General features: G+C 33.8%; 1 protein-coding gene across 2 annotated transcripts in view; it reads left to right on the top strand.

Annotated features, from left to right (window-relative positions):
• The first annotated feature begins 488 nt into the window (after positions 1-488).
• The window catches only part of LOC147072840 (uncharacterized), a 452,433-nt gene continuing 428,219 nt past the window's right edge, over positions 489-24,702 (top strand). The window contains exons 1-2 of one of the 2 annotated variants that reach the window (XM_085945863.1): positions 489-826; positions 6,389-7,541. In XM_085945863.1, the coding sequence (XP_085801989.1) occupies positions 6,677-7,541 (865 nt within the window). In that variant the 5' untranslated portion in view covers positions 489-826; positions 6,389-6,676. Of the gene's footprint in view, positions 827-5,658; positions 7,542-24,702 lie in introns of those variants that run through there. The other variant, XM_085945864.1, reaches the window with a different exon arrangement.

Raw genomic sequence — 24,702 nt, 5'->3', positions numbered from 1 at the left:
TAACTATTGAAGATATTACCTACCTATTCAGAAAATGTCAAGTTGCTGCTTGTAGCTAATAGCATATTATGTATTGTTGTTTAATTTTTATTAAAGTTTGTTAAAATAACGAAAAATTCCAGCAACTATTCTTATGAAAGCAAACGTCAAACTGACATCATTGACAGCACCCTAATCCTAATCTTTCACTCATATCTTCGAGTTGGATCGGGAAACGTTTCCATGCGACTTTTTCTTGATCGGACGAAACGGTCGGTCCGAGGTTTGCTCATGTAAGTTGGGCATATTATTGTTTTGCTCGCGACGCATTACACAAACCATCGGAAGGCGTGCTTTTCTTTTTTTATTTCATCGGTATTATTTCAAATTTCCCTAGTAAACAAGATTCATACATCTAAGTTTTTATAAATTCGAGCGTGCGTTCTTTTATTTGAATTTGAATGTCGAACGCATGCGCTGCAAACTCGGCGAGCACATGTCCAGCGCTCACAATGCGTCAGTGTTCGCGCCGGAGCCGTCGCGTTTTGACGTTTCGCGTTGTTCCGAAGGAAATTGACACAAGTGTTCTCGTCTGTCAATAATAATATACCCTCCGCGGAGCTACGCCCATCGAACTAAAAAGTAAAGAGATACAAAAAAAATACATCAGTGAAGTGTGTATAATATAATTTATTATACAACAGTGCAGAAGAAGTGTTATTAAAATAATATAAAGATTGTGAAATTTATTGTGTTTAAAATTACATAAAAAAATAATCATAAAAGTGCATACAATTAATTAATTATTAATAATATTACTTACTTCTCCAATAAACAATTAAAATAGGTTTGTAATTTCCATTTAGTTGTGTAGGATTTAGACGAAGGTTTATAATTTTCCCTAAACAAGATTGAAAAGTTTTGTTTGAGTATTAAATGTTATTTTTTTTAAATAATTGGCGCCGATAATTGGTTATGAATGTAGCAACATGAATTATTTTTCCACCGGAAAAGATATTATGTAGGCGTGGTTTAAAAATATTAAACAATAATATTTTCAACTATCGATATTATCTGGCGATGTCAGCTAAAACAATGGCAAAAGATTAATAATACGCAGCTAAGACAATGTACTTTACCGTAAATATTATGTAAAAAAAAAATACCTATAATAAATATTTTTTTTGTAATTATATTCAAAATTATTACGACGGAGAATGTAACGCCCTTAAAAATATTCCCTCCTTTGACCAAGTTTAAACAGACATGCTTACATTTCGTTTAAAATATTCTAATGTATGTAGAATAAATTTACTTCTTTCAAAGTGGAGAAATATTCATTGGTACCTACCTACACAAAAAAAAACAGTATAAGTAATGTTCATTTATTCCTGTTATATTGTTATTCTTTTGTGAATCGTCGACCCCGCGTTTATTCCGTGCAAAGTTTTACCTCTACATTTTTTTGTCGTATTTTGTTGATCTTAGCTGAGTCTATGTTTTATTTTGGTATTATGCTTGTTTTTATTTTGTTTCAATCGTGCACAAGGAGATGATTTTTATATTATAATTAAATTAATAAGTACAAAATAAATTGTACAAGGATACTTAAGAGTAGTTTAGTAATAATTAGTGTATTACGTCGATAGTTAAGTACCGATATACTTAGTGTTTTTTTTTTCAATCGATAAATAAAATTGTTCGATTAATATATAATAAAACAATAAGAAGTGCGCTGCAATACAATCAGAATTTTATATACTTATCGTGGTTGACTTCTAAATATTTATAAACGTATCTACAGTGTCTAAGTAGTACATTCGGTGGAGGTTTTTCATGAATACAGTCGCTTCATCAGAAAAGTATAGACATGTAAAAAAAATACGTATTTTTCACAAAGTATAAAAAAAAATCAATCAAAACATCAAAGTGTAAAAAAACCCTGTGATTGTAACTACTATTGATTGCTGTATTTTTTTGTCATTCGATGGTGGGTTATCGCATAAGTAACATTTTCGCAAAGGGTCCTCCAAACCTGTCAGAGCCTCAGGCCGCCACGTATTTAAAGTACATTATATTGAAATTATTGAGTATTGCTTCGTCGTAAAAATATAACCTAATTTATTTGTAATACGTATAAGTATTATAAAACACGAAGTGGGTAGTTTATTCTTGAATAATTCGTAAGATAAATATAACATTTTATTAAGTTTCAAGCTTGCGAAAGGGCGTTTTTATGTTGGTTGGTGGTAGCGGCGGCGAGAAATGCACTGCGTGTACAACCTTTTCTGATTTTATGAGTCACTTAAAACTTTTTTGGACACACCCAGTTTCACCATCCGCCCTTGGGAATAATTTACGTACTTAAAGAATATTTTTCTTTCAAAATAATACATTTCCTTCAATAAGCGATTTCACAGTTATAAAAACGGTTCATATTTATTATACATATAAAAAATAATACATATTATAAGGATTTATTATACAGATAGGTTGGCATATTTTGTAATTAATTAATAATAATAGGTTGGTAATTTAATCAATATTTTTCATTTAATATTCAGTGAAGCTATAGGTATCTATAAGGAATTAAATCGTTATTAGAAGAAAGATAACTCTTCACATAAGAAGTGTCACTGCATCGTAGTACTCGTATAATATTATGCTTGTGCCTCAGAGCTACAGTATTTTGCCGAAATTATTTAAGTAGGTACAGATTGAATTGGTACCTAAAATATCGTAATATTACAATAATGTGCAATTTACACATTAACTATTATTATTATATTTATAATAAAAACCAGAAAGTTTTAAAACAATACATCCGTAATTATTATGCGGTTTTACGAAAGTGTCCTTTTTGGATATTATTCAGGTACGGTTCAAAATAAAAAGGAGGCGCAGTAATTGAATACGTAGGTATAGTTTTTATGTAAGTACCTACGCAGGTAATATTTTACCTAATGGTTAAAAACAAAGTTTTTTGTAAATTCCACAATACTTAAGGGGGGACATGCTCGTCGAAGGTCAAAATTGAGTTTTTATTGTATTTTCAAACCATGATTCTGGACACTCCTTAAACGTTGTAGATAATCTATTTATATCATTTTGAAGCCTTATTATCCTTTATAGTTATTTTGAACATTTGATGACTGTATAAAGTATTTTTGTTACATAAAATAGTATTCTTTTAAACCTCTCGCTCTAATGTTTTAGAATATAGTCATACTTCGGTACATAACTGTGCAGTGGTGTTAAGATTTTTTACATTTATTAATTTTTAAACGCATTTATGAAACCATTAGTATAATTTATTACGAGATAATTTTTGTAAAATATTCACGATAAAAAATTATATTGATAATCTCTGTGATCCCAAATTTGACAAGAATTAGGCATTTTATTATTCAAAAAATCGGCAAGATTAACACATTTGAAGATAGTTTTAAAGATATTTATTATAAGCTATGTCTTTGACCATTCAAGTGTGATAAACATCTTATGAATAATGATTGCTTTATAATAATTATTGACCTAAGAATAAGGTAGTGTTTTTTTGAAATACGCCATTTCTTTTGTCATTCCCCAGTGGTTAAGCTACAACATACGGCCGTAGCCATAAATTGACAAACTATAATTAAAGTAGGGAGAAAAATTATGTTAACGCGCGTGTTTGAACATGTACCTAACTGATTTTTTTTTTATTTTTTTTTAAATGGTACATGTTCAAACACGCGCGTTAATATCATTTTACTCCCTACTTCAATTATAGTTTGTCAATTTATGGCTACGGCCGTATGTTGTAGCTTAACCACTGGGGAATGACAAAAGAAATGGCGTATTTCAAAAAAACACTACCTTATTCTTAGGTCAATAATTATTATAAAGCAATCATTATTCATAAGATGTTTATCACACTTGAATGGTCAAAGACATAGCTTATAATAAGTATCTTTAAAATTATCTTCAAATGTGTTAATCTTGCCGATTTTTTGAATAATAAAATGCCTAATTCTTGTCAAATTTGGGATCACAGAGATTATCAATATAATTTTTTATCGTGAATATTTTACAAAAATTATCTCGTAATAAATTATTCTAATGGTTTTATAAATGCGTTTAAAAATTAATAAATGTAAAAAATTTTAACACCGCTGCACAGTTATGTACCGAAATATGACTATATTCTAAAACATTAGAGCGAGAGGTTTAAAAGAATACTATTTTATGTAACAAAAATACTGTATGCAGTCATCAAATGTTCAAAATAACTATAAAGGATAATAAGGCTTCAAAATTATATAAATAGATTATCTCCAACGTTTAAGGAGTGTCCAGAGTCATGGTTTGAAAATACAATAAAAACTCAATTTTGACCTTCGACGAGCATGTCCCCCCTTAATTGATTTATTTATGTTGATAGGTGAAAAATAGGATGAACCCACCATCAAAACGACACTAAAATAACTTGCAGCTCTGCCACGTAAACGCCAATTCGATTAATAATATTTAACCTCTTTTAAAATACACAAGTTATAATACCTACAAATTTAAAGCATGTTTTGAAATATTTCATAGTAGGTACTTAATTAAAAATCATATTACATCAAAACGCTCCTTTACGTATAACCGGTGTCGTGCAGGTACGTGGAGGCCACAGGCACCGACAGATTTGAGCCCCCTGCTTTTTTTTCTAACAGTGATGTTGCTTATTGTTTTTTAACATATTCTGTCAGAAACTATATATGGGCCTCTACTGGGTGGAGGTTGTATTAATCGATTTTTGTTTTTACGAGAACTGGATGTTAGCCACTTACGCAATCTATCAGGTCCATTATCTGGGTTCAAACACACATCGAAAAAAGTGAAATTTGCCATACCTGGGTTCGAACCCGGGATCGACGACATTATAAGCCGACGCGGTAACCGCTCGACCATCGCGGGCGTCATATAGTTTGTGGAAAACCGCCACCATGTAGGTAATACGGTTTGACATGGTTACTAATTTACCTATCTTCCGGATAATATTATTAGGTATAGGTTGTTTTGTTTCATTGTGGGGTTTAGAATTAGTTTACACCATAGATCCAATGACGGTATCTTCGACTTTGACTCATTGGTCTTACTCTGGCACACTTCTAACATCACGTGTGCGATATTATAATTTATTGCATTATTAAAAGTTTATCCAATGCCTTTTACGTACTATAACTATTTATCGATGGAGCACAAGCCCAAATTTATAAAGCAATATTTAATGATATCGAAAAAAATTGCGCCGCATGCGACTTTTTTACTATCCGTAGAACAAGCTTCTATTCAAATTGTTTTTTCTTAGAATATTGTATCTTTATGACTCAGTTAATTTACTGATGTCTGGTTCTTAGGAAATTTGCCGTCCGGGTGTTTCGCACCCCTAACGCCCCAGTTTGGCGCGCCACTTACCACATCAATATCAATATTTACCTATATAGAATTGCAGACAGCAGTGTCTATAAGTTTCGCCAGGACTATATCTATCGATACAATGACGCAAAAATAAAACAATACTAATTATGGATCAATGTTCGATGAATGAGCCAAATTTACCCGCATACATAATTTAACATTACAATAAACCTAAATATAATATTATGTAGGTATTAAAATAAAAATATATTATTTTGATAAATCATTAAAAAATTATGCACAACAAAAGAAAGTAATAATATTTACCTATTTTACAATAAGTACTGATATGACTATCAGTTGGTTTTTTTTGTATTTATTCATTTTATCAGTAAGTGTATACACACGTCTTATACTTCCTAATTTATATATTATCATGCATGTTATCATGATGTCTGTATTAACAGCATTGTCATATTATTATGGTGTCAATTCTATGCGATTTGCATATTGTTTGTAGGCAGACATAGCTATTTTCAATGAAATGAGGACAAAACCTGCCATGACCATTATTACATTATAAATATGGATTAACTAATAGAGGAAGTCTTCTAGATTTCAAGAAGTAGATTAATAGTAAATTTCTAAATTTGTGGTAGTAAGTAAGCATGGTAGGTTAGGTAAATAACTACCTACGTAGTTAGTTTAATTGTTGTAAAATATTTCTTACGTACAAAATAAGCCACTGAATTTCCACTGAATGAACTATAAAAATAGTACTCAAAACAAAATTCGATTTATTGATAGAATATAATCTAGGCGTGTCCGCGTAGGTACGAATAATAGTTTACAATATTTTTGGCAGCGTCAAAATAATAGCCTTGTAAATAATATTTGGTCTCAGAATGATTGCTTCAATTATCTTCCTAAGACTTTTTGGTATTGAATTTAATAACCTGTTTGAAATCTTCTGATTCAATGATTAATGTATTTTATTTGTGGTACTGTTTTCTCGCATCAGTTAGTATCGATTCGCTAGTGACGTAACGGCCGACAGTATTGTGCAAAGTGGAAATCGATCCACTTAACCATTAACTGCTTATAATGTATCGTCAATTTGACAACAGTGTTTCATGAACTGACGAGCATGTAGACACAAGTTGGAGAGACACTCGAAAGTGGCTCTAGTGGTCTTAAAGGCAAACAAAAAGTTTACTACGGACGCGTGTAACTAAAAATAGATCGCAGGAGTAGGATGATAGTGTAAAGAGTTATGGATGAATAAAAGTGGGGTAGTTTTGTGTTGTTGATGGTGAACGAAGTGTCAAGTGGCGGGCTGATGCTTGGCCAGGGGGGCGATCTGATGATCATGGATCACGAAGTGAGATTCGCGGCCCACTGCCTCCTGGCCTTGTCCGCAGGCCGTGGTAGCGCTCCTCTGGAAGCACCCAGCTACACGGTCGCTAGTATACTAGCTGGCTTGAAAGAATTGAAAGAAGAGGAGTGGCAAAATGAAAGAGACGTCGAAGAAGAAAAATGGAATACTGGCATGAATCATCAAAGCCAGCAATGGAATATAAGAAACAACCACGAACATAATGATAGATTGAGAGAGTACAATGAAGAACTGAATAGAAATGATGACAGTACCGACAGTATCCGTGGGGAAGGTATTGAGTATCATAAAGAAGAAGAAGCTGAACGCCAAAGGCTGCTACAAAATGATGTGCCAAATTACGGGAGAATGCTCACACCTGATGTTCCAGACGATAATAATATCGACGAAAGAATTTCAAGTGATGCTAATCTTTCAAGGGTTTACCCAAAACAGGAAGAAGACGAAGAAATAGCTTACCAAAAAGACGAAATTCACGAAGTGAAAAAGGAAGAACCGACTGAAAAGGTCTGGGGAATGAATGAGAGAAACGGAGAAGATGATCATGATATGGATGTCAAATCGGAACCTCGAGGAAGAGAAATCAAAGAAGAGTTGAAAGAAAGGGGACAAGGACGAGAGGCCAAGCGACGTGCTGCCCTTGGACCAAGGGCCGCTTTGGCGCCGAGGAATGGAGATCGAGTTCCTCCACACAAAACGCATCGGTGTTTGTACACAGGATGCGACAAGCTGTACGGGAAGAGCTCTCATCTGAAGGCGCACTTGAGGACTCATACAGGTGAGACATTTTTCATGTTTTGTCACATTATAGAGATATTAAGACTTTATTGTAGTAGTAGTTATTATCTATGGTCGCTGTCGCTGGCGGTGTAAATCGCCTCATCTCGCTCAGCGCCAGCCCCACGACTTTTTGTTTTATGCCCAAACTGTCGAACCACAAAATAAAGAAGGTAGATGCCTACTACCTATGCAACACAACTTATTAAAAAAAAGTGGTTTATACATTATGTAATTAAATTTATTCTTTTATTGTTGTAGTTTCGGAAAATTTGTGGATATATCCCATAAGGTAAGTAATATATAAATGTATTCTGAGGTTTTCGGTTATTAACATATTTTGTTTTTATTATCATGTAGGTCAGCGCTCGAAATGGAATATTTTACGAACCGGAGCGCTTCAAAATTTTCCGATAACATTTCCATATTATTTAAGTAATAATTGTAGGTACCTATGTATCATAATATAGAAATATACCTGCCAAGCACGGCCGGTCAAATGAAGTGACTGTCTTTAAAATTATGATAAGCAAGATTAGGGCATAATGTTATCGACGCCACAGCCAAAAATTGAGGTTTACGTCATAAATATATTTTTTCTACTATAAATCCGACAAGTTTCGTATAAACTTTAAAATAAATATATGAAGTAAACTAATTTTAGCTGCGCTCCGGTGCGTTCCGGTCCATTTTGAGCGCTGATGTAGGTACTTTTACGTTTTTGTCTTTCTACAATTCCGTGAACAGCCGGAAAGACGATAATGTGTATATTTAAAATACAGTGTAATCTATCATTAAAGTATTTCCTTACTAATCCAATTAATGTATTATTGACTTCATTCGGATTAAATTTAACTTAAACTTAGTCTTGGTATCCACATGTTTTTTTTCCTCCAAGAAAAGGTTCCCGGTTGTAGCAATGGATACAATTTTAGTCAGTTTAGATACAATCCGTGGGTTACATTTAGACCAGCAGGTTACTGCGTAATTAAAGAGAATATCATAAATACATTTATAAATAATAACTATGCAGGATTAATCTTAAGCTTATTGCGTCGGCGACTCAGTAGCGTTTAGTTTAGTTAGGTCATTACTCATTAGTCTTGAACTTTTTCCTGCTAATGGAAGGTATACCCATAATAAGAGCCATGCGTAGATTCACAAAATATGTGAATTCAAATCTATCATACTTAGGCATGCGCGTACATAAGGAGGGTTCCGGGTACGGACCGGATTATTTAGATAAATGGAATAATAGTTATTCTTATTCTTCGTCAGGATCTCATGACTGGGAATTGTGACCCGGATGATTTGGCTATCGAACAGCCGTCTGAACGGGTTGGTCCCTTAGCCTCTGGAAGGTCCGTGGCACTCATTAATTGATGCAACGATCTCCACGATTGCCGAGCGGATAACGTGGCGGTTTATAGTCATAGGCATGGCCCCCATATCCTAAAGCGGCCCCCCCGGCTAGGATCTTTGGCGAGGCCCCCTACCCATCGCTATGTTTAATAGCATGCATGATGCACAACATAAGCGTTAAAATTATGTTAGAGGTAAATGTAAGGGCCTTCAGTTTATTTTAACGATTTTTTGTACTTTTAATACCTACATCTACTTACTTGAATTATAAAGTTGTCGAGTATCAACACAAAACAATCAAAAATTGCATCTTATAACCTCATTTTTTAAATGTTAATAACTGACTTGGTGTGTAAAACTCCCACCTCCGCTCCCGTTATGTATATGCAGCCACGTCATACGCGGCCGGCTAACATAACCCTTACGTGTGCCAGATCAAAGTATTTAAGCCCTCATTTTGTCCCGAGCAGAGCCGCACGGGACTGGTGATGCAACCTTGCACCGAAGTGCGAATGCATGATGTTAACTTATATGGCAACTATCAGAGTGACTTTAATTTGAAGAGTCGCAAGGGGAGTCGAGAGTGTCCCGCCCCCCGTACGCTCTGGCGAATTTAGTAAAGGCCGCAAAATTGGCCTCGGTTGCCACCATGTCCGCGTGTCTTATTGGGCCCGAATGGGGTCGGACCCGGGCAAACAACTCCGCTCGTTCGGGGCCCATAAGTGGACAGTCCCACAGGATGTTAATAATAACTGACTTGTGAAATAGCACCGCAGGCGACTTTTTTTACTTTTAGAGCAAATTTGTGATGAGTGCTTACCTCACATATCTGATTGACCCGCCACGCCGGGCCCCCCTTGAGCCCGGGTCCCTAGGCTAGAGCCTTGTCAGACACTCCCTTGTGAGGGCCATGGTCATGGGTCCCGGGTTCGATTCCCTAGCAATAGCTAGCAATAAAAAAAATCTTTGTTTGGCCCCAGAGTATGGACCTATTAGGTCGAACAAGCGGCTAACATGCATTTCTCGTAAAAAAAACGAAAATCTGTTAATACAATCTCCAATCTGTAGAGGCCCATAATGTGATCATCTTAAGATCCATGAGGCATCCAACGTTTGCTTTAGTCGGGGAATGTTTAAAACAGCCAGCGGACGAAATAAACGGACACTAACGATCCTATTAATTATAGCCATTAGATCACGCATATTCGATAACCATTGGTGGGTGGGCAGGTTGTAGGAATAACTAGTAGGTGAGCATCCGTAGTTCTAGTTGCAAGCAAAGTGTTCTCTATAAGCTCGAAGTGCGAAGTATCTGGATATGAAGTAAATACCCGGAACAGTGCGAGGGTCCGTGGGGTAAATGCGAAAGTCAGTGACACCTGCGAGATTTTGTTAATCCTGCCGCCTTAAAAATGAATAATACATTTGAGTATTATGGATAATTTTGCGAAATGGACGCTCCCCACATATCATATTTTGTGTGCGTACCTGTACGACCTAACCTAACCTAAATTGCTATGTATATATTTATATTTACACATTATAATAATATGTAATATTAAATAAGTACCTACCAACATTGTCTAATCTAATTCATCGAATAGATTTTTTAAAGTAATTTTGATAGACAGTGTATTTACACTGACATTTCAAAACAACGATGACATGAATATGATTTCATCCCACATGACCTTTATTGTGAGGGGTAAATTATTACAGACCTGCAAACTTATCTGTAGAATGGCCAAAAATGGAACTACAAACTACCATAGGACGCCATTTTGAAAATTTCATTCGAATGTCAGATTTTGTCCAGTTACGAGTCTTGATTCGGTAGTTTTCGACAGTGGCTAACCCATCCCATTCTTCAGATAAGTTTGTAGGTATGTAGCAATAGTGAATATCTACTTAAACTGCATCGTATTAAAGTGATGAAATGAACAATATTATGTACCTATTCGGAATTTGAAATGTTTCAAATTTGTTGTGTTGAATGTTGTGTTTTTAGTTGAATATCTATTTTTAAAGAATACAATATTTTGATGTATCTGTAAACCATCCTGTAAGTATGATTTTCCTAGCACTTTTTTTCGGTTACCTAGCCATCGCCCAGTTTCTTTCAATATGCGCCTAATATATACTGTTAAATGTACATTTTATTTATTATATTGTTTAAAAGGCTGTGCTGGGTAATACAGGCATAGATTTCTGTCGTAAAACTGCGATTGATAGGTATGTTCCCTCGCCGAAGTGTAGTGTACGTGTACAGTAAACACTTAATATTTTACAACGGCTTAGTATAAAATTGGTTAGGGTCCTACGTCACATTTTTCTCGGGAAGCTTTTTTTTAATAAACAAATCGATCCCGGCGAAATTCACTCAGGTAGTCTTTCGCCGAAAAATATCACGATGCTAAAAGTTTAATTGACTTCTTACGCTGGATTGAGAGATAAATAAATATGAGAGTAGGTACAATTGCAAATTTATTGTTAACATGACATTCTATTGCATTTAAAAAATATATACAACGATTACGGCGAATGAACGAGAGGATCCCATTTCTTACCTCGCGGACCGTTTTGCAATCATTCGTTTATTTCCTTTTATTTTTATAATACTTGTATAAGTATTATTCTCATATCCATTTACACCAGAGTATTAGGAAATTATTCCTGGGATACATCTATGACATCTAGAAACTGAAATGATTATAGACGCTGCGGGAGGTAAAACAAAAGCATAGGTAATATGCGTATTTTCTAACTACTGTTTAAAAATAAATTTACTTAGCAAACTTGAGTGCGTGGTAAGTGTTAAATTAAACAGTAGCTTCGCGAAACATTCCCATACATAAATAACTGAATATGCATCATGTCACATTTTGTGCCTCAGGATATGCCGAATTAAGATTGGGGTTCAGGGCGGGTTGGCTATAAATGCGAAACCCAGTCGTCATGGATCAATAATTAAGTAAGTTTTGGTTTAAGACCCAATGCCGATCAGACCATAAAACACAAGAAATACAAAGTTCGCTGAGTGTCCTCAAATATTACCAATATCGAATGCGCGTTTAGTTTACGTGACCAACTTTAATAGGTAAGTACCTACATATTATGATACAGATGTGAAACATGAAAATGATATTTGTTTTCACACTTGTTTATCCTATATTTATCCAAACTCGAGAAATGTACCTTCTTACAGCCACATATTCCACTTGTAGGCCGTTAGTTATGTTTTACTCAGATTTTTTTTTCCAAACTATGATTCCATCTTTTGTGAAGTCTGTGAGGAGGACGACAGCCAGGATCTTTTGTGACCACTCGTGAATATGAACGGTCACAATAACTCGTAGTTGAGCACCCGTTGGTATAGCTGCAGGCGAGCTGTTCATTGTTATGTTCAAAGTGCGGAGTGTCTGGTGTGTTTGGATCCAGAGCATGGACATGGAGGTAGTAGGTTCAGCAAGTGGATAACATTATGTTATATCTCATTAATCGGGAGGTGGCTAAAATCCACGTCTAATTGTACAGTCAAAGAGAAAAAATGTGCAAAAAATAATATCGAAAATATGTAAGTACTTGAAAATTCATTTTTTAAATACGACAGTTATAAGTGGTTATCCGGTTAGTTATCCGCAAAATAACCGCTAACCGGGTAGTATTTTTCCTCCGGTTAATTGGAAGCCCTAATACTATACAGGTTTAGATTTACTACTGTGATAATACATATTTGAAAATGGAACATGCTTGGATAGGCTGGACTTTTTAAATTTGGGTATTTTCCAAAGAGACGCGCCGTCATCTAATTCACTGGCTCATACGATATTCGCGTAAATTAGTATGGATACTTTACTGTCATGCTCGAAATACTAAATCCGCTTACCGTTTTTAATCTTCATTGATACACATAATCGATCAGCGACCCAATTTTTTCGTTCTATCTCCTTCACACAGCATTGTCAATGGATATTTTATTCTTAACCTGTTCGAACTGGCACACGTCTAATGTGACATCATTCGAGTCATTGACCTTACCGCTAAGTAAGCGATGCTCGCCTTTGAACCCCCAGCCCTTTGGAATTAAAGTGTGTGTCCGCAAGGCATCGTGGCAATTTGAAGAGCGTCGCGTACCTAATAAGATTCTATCGATTAGCGGTGCGCGTTATATTTAGAAAACTTAATTTGGCCCAACTACAAAACATTAGAAACGGTTGTGCGTAACCGTTTTGGAACCGCTCTAATAATTTAATAAAAAAATAGAATATTAAATAATGACACATTATTCTACATCCTCTGGGAACGTCCTAAAATGTGCATGGAATGGTAAGAGCTGCTCAAGTCGGTTCAACCAGATGTTTGACCCATCGGACCGTCCGACCTGGTCGCCACAAAGGCCAATTTTGTTGCGCTTAGAAAATTTGCGGAGTCATACTACCAACGTGAAGATCTCTTCACTTCGAATGTTCGGCAGTTTTGTATTAGTTTTTGTTACTTAAGTACAACAATTTTTAATATTATCTCTACGTGCTCATCTCTCCCATGGGTAGGGTTCATGGCGACTTCAGGTCAGAAGCAGTTACCCAAGATTTGGTTAACTGCTCCTGAGACATTCCCAGTCACAGTTCCAATACAAGGATGCTTCACAGCCAAACGTAGGGTCCCGTTATTGCCCGATTAAGACCGGGTGTGTTACGGGGCGGTGTGGTTTGGTGCGGCTATTAAGTTCAATGACACATTATTCTGGTTGCCACAAAGGTCAATTTTACTACATTTGTCGCGTCATACAGCGAGCGAGTTAAGTTGGCTCGATCACTTTTCTTCCCTGCTCTTCCCTTATAGGTAGGCCGTTTTAAACATACATTCATTTAAATTATAATTGATATTCGTTTTGTGCTTTTCCATTTGATTATCTTTTACGACTATACACACTCACCAATAACACATGCACAACAATGAATTGAATTGAATTATTGATATCGTTTATACAGTATAACCTCGTTTTTACGTGCCCGGAATTCACGTTTCCCCGGCAATTGCGTGTATTTTTTTCAGTCCCGATGTATTTCAGTACATTTAATACCCGCATTTACGTTTTTCTTTCCCGCGATTTACGTCGGAAATATTCAAAATATGCGAGTTACGCGCACTTGACAATGATTGGGTCGTGACATTCGAACGATTTTTCAATAAAAATTTTAATTGAATGTTGTTTTTTAATAAAATGTTATTTTTTTAGAAACATAAAATTTAAATGTTCTTTTTTTCAATACCCCCCTTTTACATTTTCCCTCCAATTAGGTTTTTTTTCTTCAGTCCCTTAAAAAACGTAAAATAGGGGTTATACTGTATTATAGAAAATTGATTGATTAAAAGATCTTAAAACATTATTGCTAAGTTAAGAATTAATCAGATATCAGACAATCTGAAATATTGGAAATTTGGAAATATTTGGAATTTGAATATACCAAGTGGTTACCCACTTTATAAATTATGACAATGCAAATTGCTACCAGGAACAACTGAATAATAAATTATTACATTTATATTTTTCCTGGCTGACCGGAAGATATTTAATTATTACTAAGTATACTAGAAGCAAGTAAAATAATATCATAAATTTAATAAAGGGCCTTGTGTCTTGGGTTGTCATTATCAGTGAAATCAGTGGCGAAGGGTGGGGTAGATTATGAAGATTCGACATAAATGGAACACACTGCACTCTGCCAGTCATATTTATTTGTTTTAATTTAAGTAAGAATACAAATTCCAGTTCCATTTACTTAATTGTTTTTAAAATTCAATTAAACCCTGCCTAGATCAAACCAAAATACTAGAGGTATTTAAACTGTGTAGATCCAAATAATACACACCTTTTCAGTCATACTTTTTTTTTCATTTAACTAAGAATACAAATATGGTGCTTAAAACTGCAACCAAAATCATAATATCTAAAGTTAACAATTTAAAATATTTTATATAAGTATTATAGAAAAATATTTTTGTCTGATGGTTTATTATTACCTTTTATGGTTTGCTTTACTCAGGGTTTAATTAAATTTTAAAAATCATCTGCAATTTGTATTCTTAGTTCAATGAAAACAAATAAGTATGACTGAAAAGGTGTGTTATAAATATATTTTTATTAATGTTAGTCAGTTGCTAAACCTTGTAGGTACATATTTTGAGTTCAAACATACATTGAAAAAAAACATGTGAATTTGCCAGATCTCCGATTCGAATCCGGGACCCACATATCGCTCGCCCATTGTGGATGGCTTAATATACGTTCACAATATTTTTGCCATAAGTACCCACTATTGGAAACCCACGTTATATATTATTATTATATAAACCCACAAATATACCCACGGTGGCCGCGCGGCTTAAGCGTTGGACTAGCACGCCGTGGGTCTCAGGTTCGAATCCTGGGTCTGGCAAGTACACATATTGTTTTTCAATTTGTGTGTGAGTCAGGGTATGGACCTAATAGGTTGAGCAAGTGGCTGACGTCCATTTCTCGTGAAAAACAAAATATGTTAATACAAACCTCTACTCTCTGCAGGCTCATAATCTTATTAGGATCCGACATACCTAGTCGAAAAAAATAGCCTAAGCTCGCAAAGACACCTTAAAATCCATATTATGATTCTATTAGGATCGGACATGGTCGAAAAAAAATTTGAAATTACTGCTAATCAAGTGTACTTTACTGTATAACAACTTTGGGATAAAATAAAAAAAAATATCTTAATTTCGAATCCTTGAAATCGAATGAATATAATTAACTACCTATCTTAAAAATATAATCTTTTAGACATTTTAGTGTGTCAACCCTTTTCCCAACTCCAAACAAAATAATGATCTAACATTATTTAAAATACACCATGGTTAACAATCACTGCATGAATACACGCGGGGGCTCAACCGAATGCCAAAACTGAGATCTGACTCACGTGGTTTACCGTGTGTCTCATATACGGACGTACATAATATTATTTATGTGTGTAATATATTTTGCGCATGTGAGTGTTTATCTGTGTGAAAACCCAACAAGCTAGAAGCCATTGTTTCCAACAATGAGGAAAACAATGATATGATTTCCCTCCCCCAAACCCTCCTTCGGTTAAGCGCTAAGTTTAGCCCAGTCGGCCGCCTTTTGGCGCGAAATTTTAACAAAACAGCGCCAAAGAGGTTGTGCGGCCATTATGAGAAGTGAAATGGAGTTCCTTTGTTTCTCTTGCTATCTGCCCACGATATAGGCGCAAATGGCGGGAAAAACAATATACATAATGATTATCTACTTATTGTTTTAAATTAACACTAGCTAGAGTTAAAGCGTACGTTCCCATACTAGGGAAGGGATGTGCGATTAAAATCGATTCATTATGAAATCTAATTGAGAAGATTGAAGGAATATACCTATGATAGCAGTGACGTCCTGCGGGGGTAGGCAGATTGAGCGTCGCTTGGGGGCGGTATCTACTCGAAGGGCGGCAAATGAGGAGAATCATTTGATATAGATATAAAAAAAAAATAGGTATGTACCTAAACTTAGTAATAATGAAAATATCTTAAATTGAAAATTAAGCTCACTGGTTGGAAACAAAGTGTATTAATTAACATAAAAAGTTTAACAAAACTGTACTTATCTATTTTTTTTTGGCTTCGTGATGTCAAGTTTACTTCCTTTGCCCTTCGACATCCTTGGTGACCAGAAACGACACATCCTAATTATTACAGTTACAATTAGGTACATTCTGACTTATTAACCAGTGCGCACGGAAGTTGGCCGTCGAAACAAAAGATGCACCCCCCTCTTACTGTGCGTCCCACCTACAGCTCCTGGTCCTCGATTTTAGTCTGTATCGAAGCATCATTATATCAGGGTAAAAATATCATTATAAATGTTGCCAAGTTTTGTGAAGAAGAAAAGCGACACGGATCACTCTTATTTCCTCAAGATAGAGCAAATTAATGTATCGCATAAATGACATGAAAGTGGTGGGTAGGTATATATTTTGTTAGTAATCCATGCAACACATTTTTTAGATATTGTATACTTAATACAAATTTCATATAAGCATAGTAAAAATACCGAAAAAAAATGGGGCGGCATTTTGTCTAGGGACGACACTATATATTATGATAGCCATATGTAGTTGAGTTGTTTATAGATAGCTGTAGAATGTAGATCTTAAAACCAGGGTTCGTAATACCGAACGAAGACATCAATGGCAATGTTATGGTATTTCTAATGACATAAGTATAACACAAATAAAAACCAGTATCCATTAAAAATATAAAATCTCTTTAAAACATTAGCTACTTGGAACGCAGTTTTGGATAAATCTAACTTGCAGAGTCCATGAGTTGGTACCTGCATTTGGCTAAAATCTAAATAATGATTTATAATCTATCAGTGCATTTCACAAATCTACACGTCGTACCACGCGCATGCCAACGGAAGCAGCGGAAAAATAAATCGATACCCTAGTTCTATAGGGAAATAACTCAAAATACCTTGTTCCAATATAATGGCTTTTCAAAATTTTGAACAAATTTTCATTTCGATGTTAAAGCCTTGATTTTTGAAGTAAATATATTTATTTAGTTCAAATGAACTTAGCAATGCAAAATGAAATGTTACAGTTTAACAAATAATTAACTCAGGCATTCCCGGTAATATTTGAACTAATGATTAAGTCCAAAAACGGTTTTTCGAGTTTTTGACCCGTTGAAGAGATTTTTTGATTTTTTTTATTGAATTATGAAGATACAACCGTTCTACATTGAATGGCATTATTAACTCAAAACCTTGAAATTTTGACTTGTTTCCCTATAGAACTAGGGTATCGAAATATATTTAAATATAAGTACTAGGTTTCTGTTTCCGTAATAACAAAAATTCCAGTATATTAGATTTAAAATATAAAAAAAAACAATTTTTCTGTATCAATAAATACAAGAACATCTTCACAATGTACCAGGGTGAATTGAAAAAAGATGATTATCATAAAAAATGTCCCCTAACCTCCTTTTAATTTGGGATTTTTGATTTGATGGACCCGAACCCGGAACCGAACGAATTAAAAAGGCTGGGGATTCTAACAGCTCTGATTCGAATAGGTCTGTATTTTCTTTGATGTCTTAGTCATTGTAGTATTATGTACCTATGCCAATACGTATTTTATTATTGAGGTGTGGTCTTCATTAGCGTATTTTCTGAAATTGGAGTTCATCCAAAAACATCATAGTTAACCCATTTGCCTAATTGTAGTAAAATTGTTAAGATAACTATCTCAGTATATTACTAATATTACTCATGCATATATGAATAAAGATATGGCATACCATTTGAGGGGCTTAGTGCTAAAGCGAATGAAGACTATCCAAACAAGTAGGGTTTCTTCGATTTTGCACTCACAGATACAATAATTTATAGGCGAGCACGCCAATAGTTTAAAAGAATCGTCATAGTAGTAATTATTGATGCTTAGAATGAATCGTTAGGTATTTATAAAACATAACTTTATTGAGTTATTAAAATGATTAGATGAATAGAACTACGTCCCCTTCAGTTCTAACTTGTTCTAAATACAATTAAGACTTATTATATTGTTGTTTTAATTTGATAAAACGCAATTTTTTTGTAGTACTTATTCCACTTTTAATCAATAGATTAGGACCGGTTTCGTCCGCCTCAGAGGGACATTTTCAACTGAACAATTCAATGCAGTTTCAGCATGAATTGACAGTTAATAAAATAAAATAAATTAGACTTATTAGTTTTGAGTTACCTGATTAATCAAGAATGTTTCCAAATATATGCCAAATTGGTATAATATACCTACAGCAGAGTAGAATTACATAAAGTAAGAACTTAAAACGATTGATAAAATAAACTACACTAAATATACCCCCAAAATTTACATATTATTAATTGTGGTTTTAGAGTGTGCATATACTATTGATGAGTGCGCACAGTGCCCGAAGATGCCGAAAGGTGAAACCCGGGTTAGTTGGTAAGTATTAATATGCTAAATTAGATGAAAATTGAAGATACTATTGCACGCGTTAATAAAATAATTGATAGAAAATGGTTTATAACCACACCCATCTGATGTACGAGTACATACCCTTTTCTTTTTTTTTTCGACCATGTCCGATTCTAATAGGATCATAATATGGGCCTCCACAGAGTGGAGGTTTGTATTAACAGATTTTATTTTTACGAGAAATGGATGTCAGCCACTTGCTCAACCTATTAGGTCCATATTCTGACTCATACACAAATTGAAAAACAATATAGTGTACTTGCCAGACCCAGGATTCGAACCTGGGACCTTCGACAAGTACATACCTACCAAATTTAATATGGTTTTATTCTCAATTTTATCTATCGTTTACAATATCACTCTTTTATTGTAATAGGTATTGAGTGTCGATAATAAATTTTAATTTGTATAATCAGAAAAGACAATGTTTGTAGGTAATTACAGTTTTACATAATATACGTCTTTCCTACAAAGTTTATAGATTATATAGGTTAAGATGGGCTCGCGGCTTAAGCGTCGGCCTATAGCGTCGTGGGTCCGGCAAGTGCACATATTGTTTTTCAATTTGTGTATGAGTCAGAGTATATACCTAATAGGTTGTGCAAGTGACTGACATCCATTTCTCGTAAAAACAAAATCTGTTAATACAAACCTCCACTCTCTGCAGGCCCATATGATCTTATTAGGATCGGACATACCTAGTCGGAAAAAAATAGCCCAAGCTCGCAAAGACACGTAAAATTCTTCATTTTAGACATTCACAAAGCATCCGGAGCCTGAAGGAATATCTGCAATTAGTAATTGCATTGGTGGGTTAATAAGTAAAGAATTCGCCCGGCACGCATTGGAATTGGTTCGAATTTAACTAGGTTCAGGATTTTTCTAATATTTATTTTTCTGACACTGTTATTATGTGTTTTCAATGAGGAACGTTATATTCTTAAATCTAGAAGATTTTATTAGGTACCTACTCATTTTTGTAGGTCATAATACCAATTTGGAGTTTTTTTGACATTGAATATGATTTTGAATTAACTAAAAGACAAATATTAAGAGCGTTGTAATGTAGTGGCGAAGAGTGGAGGCAGGCTGTTAAGATCCGCCATAAACAGTGCACACAAAACTTTGTCAGTATTTGTTTTCATTGAAATAAGACTAAAATTTACAGATGGTGTTATTAAATTCAATAAAACCCTGCGAAAACCAAGCTATAATAGATAAAAGTGAAAAAATACTCATTTATCTCTAAAATATCTAAAAATATGCAATTAAATCATACATAACTTTGAATATTTCATGGATTGAATAACATTTTGTATTTATTATAGTTTGGTTCAGGCAGGGCTTAATGAATTTTAAAAATTAACCAATAATTTGTGTAATATGTATTCTTAATCCAAGACAAATAAGTATAAATGAAAAAGTGTGTACAATTTTGTTGTATCGCCCAAAGTATACCAAAACCATTATGGTTTGGTTTAGGCAGAGTTTAACTGATTTTTAAAAACTAACCAATACCATTGTAGTCTTAGTTCGATAACAACAAATACGTATGACTAACAAAGTTTAATGTGCACTATTTATGGCGGATCTTAACAGCCTACCTGAACCTTTCGCTACTAGTACCTACTTAGTATGTGTTACTATGAAAAATGTAGACAAGAAAATAATTGGGAAAAGTCTTATAATTTGTAGCACATAAGTATATTGCGACGCCAGCTTTCACACTGGAAATACTAATATAAACAGAGAATAGGTGTAACGTCGAAAAATCGTTTTCTAATAGTAACAGAAGAAAATGCTACTCGCAGTAAACGCCTACGATTTTTTTATATTTCGAGTGTAATGACGTAGCCACTAAAGGCATCCATTGTTGAATTTTCTGAAATCTGTGGAGTGTAGGTAGTTTGAAAAGTTTCCAAAGCTCTGCTTTATAAACATTTCAGATCACTGATTTCAGAAGGTATCAAGCTTTGTGGTATTATTATATTGTGACGTGACATAATTTCATTTTAATTAATAATTAATGTTAATTTCAATTAACATTTAATTTTCAATAATTCATATGCGTCTACGTCTACGTCATCGCAGCCATTGCCTATTCTGTACCGTTTCTTCGTTTCAATAATATTAGGCACCATATTAGTTAGGGGTGCAAGATTAGTCAATGCGCTCCCCGAAAGACATGAAGATTTTCAGTGATGTTTTTTGTATTTTGTTTTTGAAATTTTATTTTACTGTTTAAAATTGTTTAGGTTTTTTTTTTCTTTTTTCTCTCTTATGAGGGTAATATTTGTTATATATTAGACAAGTATGTATTAGGATTTAACATGTTTGGTAGCTTTTTTCCGATGTAAATCTCATGTTTAATTGTTAGGTCCACAATGTTTTTTTTATAAATAAATAAATAAATAACAAACATGACATTACTGGGAATGTCACATCGAAAGGAAAAATATCATCATTTACTGGTCATACTGGTATCAATAGGTATGTAGTTGCCAGTATCAATTTGGTCTGCGAGACCATTTTACCATAGACCTGACCTTACAATAACAAAAAGAGGAAAGATGGATCCACAAGTATCAATACTTTTTTTATATAGGTACACTCGTACCTACCCGATGAAGAAATCGTATCTTTTTAATTTTATGTGATCCTTATAAAATTAAAACATCAGTAGATAAGTAGGTATCTACACCAAGAGACAATTATTATTCATCTCATCAAATTTGATTGTTCACTGAAGGGCATCATCAAGCGAAAAAACTGAAAATTGCCATCTACTTACAAAATCTAATCAATCTGCTATATACAAATTGAATTCACCTCATCCATAGACATACAAAATGCCTTCACATACAAAATATGAGAAGTGCTCACACTTAGCTTTATTTCAAGATAAATAATTGTTTATCTGCTTAAGTAGGTACCTATATTATTTTTAAATTGTTACTTTTTTATTTTTGTTATTTAATAATGTATGTACGTAGGTATATTCAGTATTAAATGACAAAGGTTTGAATGTTAGATTACGTATTATAAAAAAAATATATATAATACCTATTGGAAAAGTGTTAGATCGGGTGGGACTTCTTCTCTCACGTATTTCACTTTCCATGTAAGAGCTTTTTCATCTTGTTCAAAATGATAGTTTTAATTATATTTACACCCAAAATATTATTATTTACGATTATTAATAATCGTTTCACTTAATGATTTTTATTAGATTATGCACTGTTTAAGGATTGCACCATTGTTTGCATTAGGTTACCTAGAAATCAAAAGATTTTACGGCCTGCGTTGATTATAGTAATATACTTATGGTATGCATGCAATATTAAATATTTTTGTTGATTTTTTCTCTAAATGATACACAAAAAGAAATGAATTTAAATCAATCATTTAATAAGCACGTAACCCTTCGGTATAGTTGTATATCTATACTTTATTAAAGAATTGCTTAGGGGTTCATCGTAGTTTGAAGAGATTTTTTATCTTTTAAGTAGGTACCTACACCAAAACAAATTTATAAAACTAGTAGTAGGTAGGTACATAATATTCAGAGTAAAGCCTAATATTTTCACAACGTTTCGTACTTAGTAGAAAGTAATTTCCGATACATACGCCAGAACTTCGGTAATGTTATTTAATATAACTAACATAGTCAGTTTCTATACTATCCTATACACTATAATTCCGTGACTATTCTTCTCGAGCTCGTTTTGTAAGATACCTATGTACCTAGATACTTATAAAATTAATGTATTTCAACCAGAGCATTGGAGCGGAGCTCGGAGCAGTGGAGAAATAAGGATTTACCCGGAGCACCGAAATTTTTAGTGCTCCACGGCTCCAGATGTTTTTTTTATTGTTCAATTTTCGTCCTAAAATTTAATGAAAATATTATATTTGGCACTTTAAAATACTGGAATTATTTGACATTTCGTCAACACTACCGAGTGATGAATAACCTCACTTTTTTGACAGAAGAGGTAGATAATGAAAGACGATTTGCTGTCGGTTTTGTTTAATAGAATTAATGATGAAATTGACAAACAATACACCTTATTTCAAAACTGCTTATTTATATATAGGTATATAATCCAGTATAACGGCTATTTTCAAATTGTGTTTTCCGCTGTATTCCTCATAACAGAACTGTATCATCGAGGTTGATGTCCGTAATAAATTATTTTTTTACTCTAATTCCGATAAGTTTCGTATAAACTTATAAAAAAATGTATAAAGTAACACAAAACAACTAGCGTTTACAGGTTTATACATAAATATAGTTTTGAAACTTCTTGGGTGTAGCAATTTTATTACTGTAGGTCGAAAGTGGATTCCTATTCAATATGCTGTGTTGTTTTTCTGTTAGTTGTTATTATTTTATATGTTAGCCCGGCCGCACATGTGAACTTGTCTCGACTTGCACACGTCGAATTTGTCGAAATTCACATATACCTACCTGCTTGCCAGAAATTTATATGCTATTATAATGTAAAGATAGTATTAATTTATAATTAAATACCTTTTGTGATCCTCGGTAGGTATGTAATGCTGTATCAACACTTTCGACCAGACGTTCCCTGGTCGAGTATATGTTTTATAACTTTGTGCACTTATCTTGCATTTTTTACTACACTGATACGCCTATTTGTCTGATTACCTCGCATAAAATTAGATCAAATGATAATATTCACTTTTTATTAATATGTAGTACTTAATAAACAAATAGATATTATATCTAATAAAAATATTTTTGGAATATATTAACTTTCATCCTAGAGTCGGAATACAAAGTTATGAAGCGTATGCTCTACTATTTAGTATTTTAGTACATGATAGGGGCTGAGGCGCCTACTACGCTCTCGTCCGAGTAGTCTCGGCGAGAGTTCTTTATAGCATAAAATATATCCCTCAGTCCTCTGGATACGTATAGGTACCCAAAAATGACCGCATTAATAAATTAAAATGTATTATTAATTAGTCTATCTATATGTCGATCTGTCTGTCGCGATGGTCGGTCGGTAACGGTTCGTTTTAATCAGGGGAGAGGATTATATGTTCTGAAGTTATAATGTTTGCCTTATCTGTAGTTTATTTGAATAAATGCACTCATCGCAGATACAGTGTCTCTATCATTGTTAATTATTATTGAAATAATAAAACGATCTTCGTCTTCAGTTTTCACACATCTTCAGTGTTATTAATAATGCATACAAATTATTCTTTCAAATGGTATGTTTTAGTTGGTGTTTCCGTAGACAATAATTATTGGTACCTAGTCGATAATATATTTTCTTCGTTTCATTTATTTGACACCTGACAATTCTATTTATATTTCACCATTAGGAGAACCACCCAATTCGGGCTTATATGGCATATGTAATTTATTTATTGAAAACACAAAAATTTATATTTCGTATATATTTAATATTTATTAAATATCGTAAGTATATAATTTTATAATGTCGAAGTGTCTACTTTTTATTACGATTTTTATTACCAGTTATCTCTTATCTCCATTGAACAGCTAATATCTGTCATTGATATTCTGCAGTGGACGGTAAACTGGTTGAAGTTTCGATAATGACCTAATCGAGATCAAAGAAAATTTAAAATCCTGGACCTGCAATCCTGATATAATATTATTCTGAGAACACAAAGTTTCAACGACCGGTTTCTGCCCGATTACTGAAGGTTTTAGAGGTCGTCGATTATCGTTTAAGCTCGGAT

The sequence above is a fragment of the Rhyacophila brunnea genome, unplaced genomic scaffold (genome assembly GCF_057557595.1).
Source record: "Rhyacophila brunnea isolate RB1 unplaced genomic scaffold, BYU_Rbru_1.0 scaffold_19, whole genome shotgun sequence".
Lineage (NCBI taxonomy): Eukaryota > Metazoa > Arthropoda > Insecta > Trichoptera > Rhyacophilidae > Rhyacophila > Rhyacophila brunnea.
Note: the sequence above shows the minus strand (reverse complement) of the source record. Positions and strands in the feature narration are given on the sequence as shown.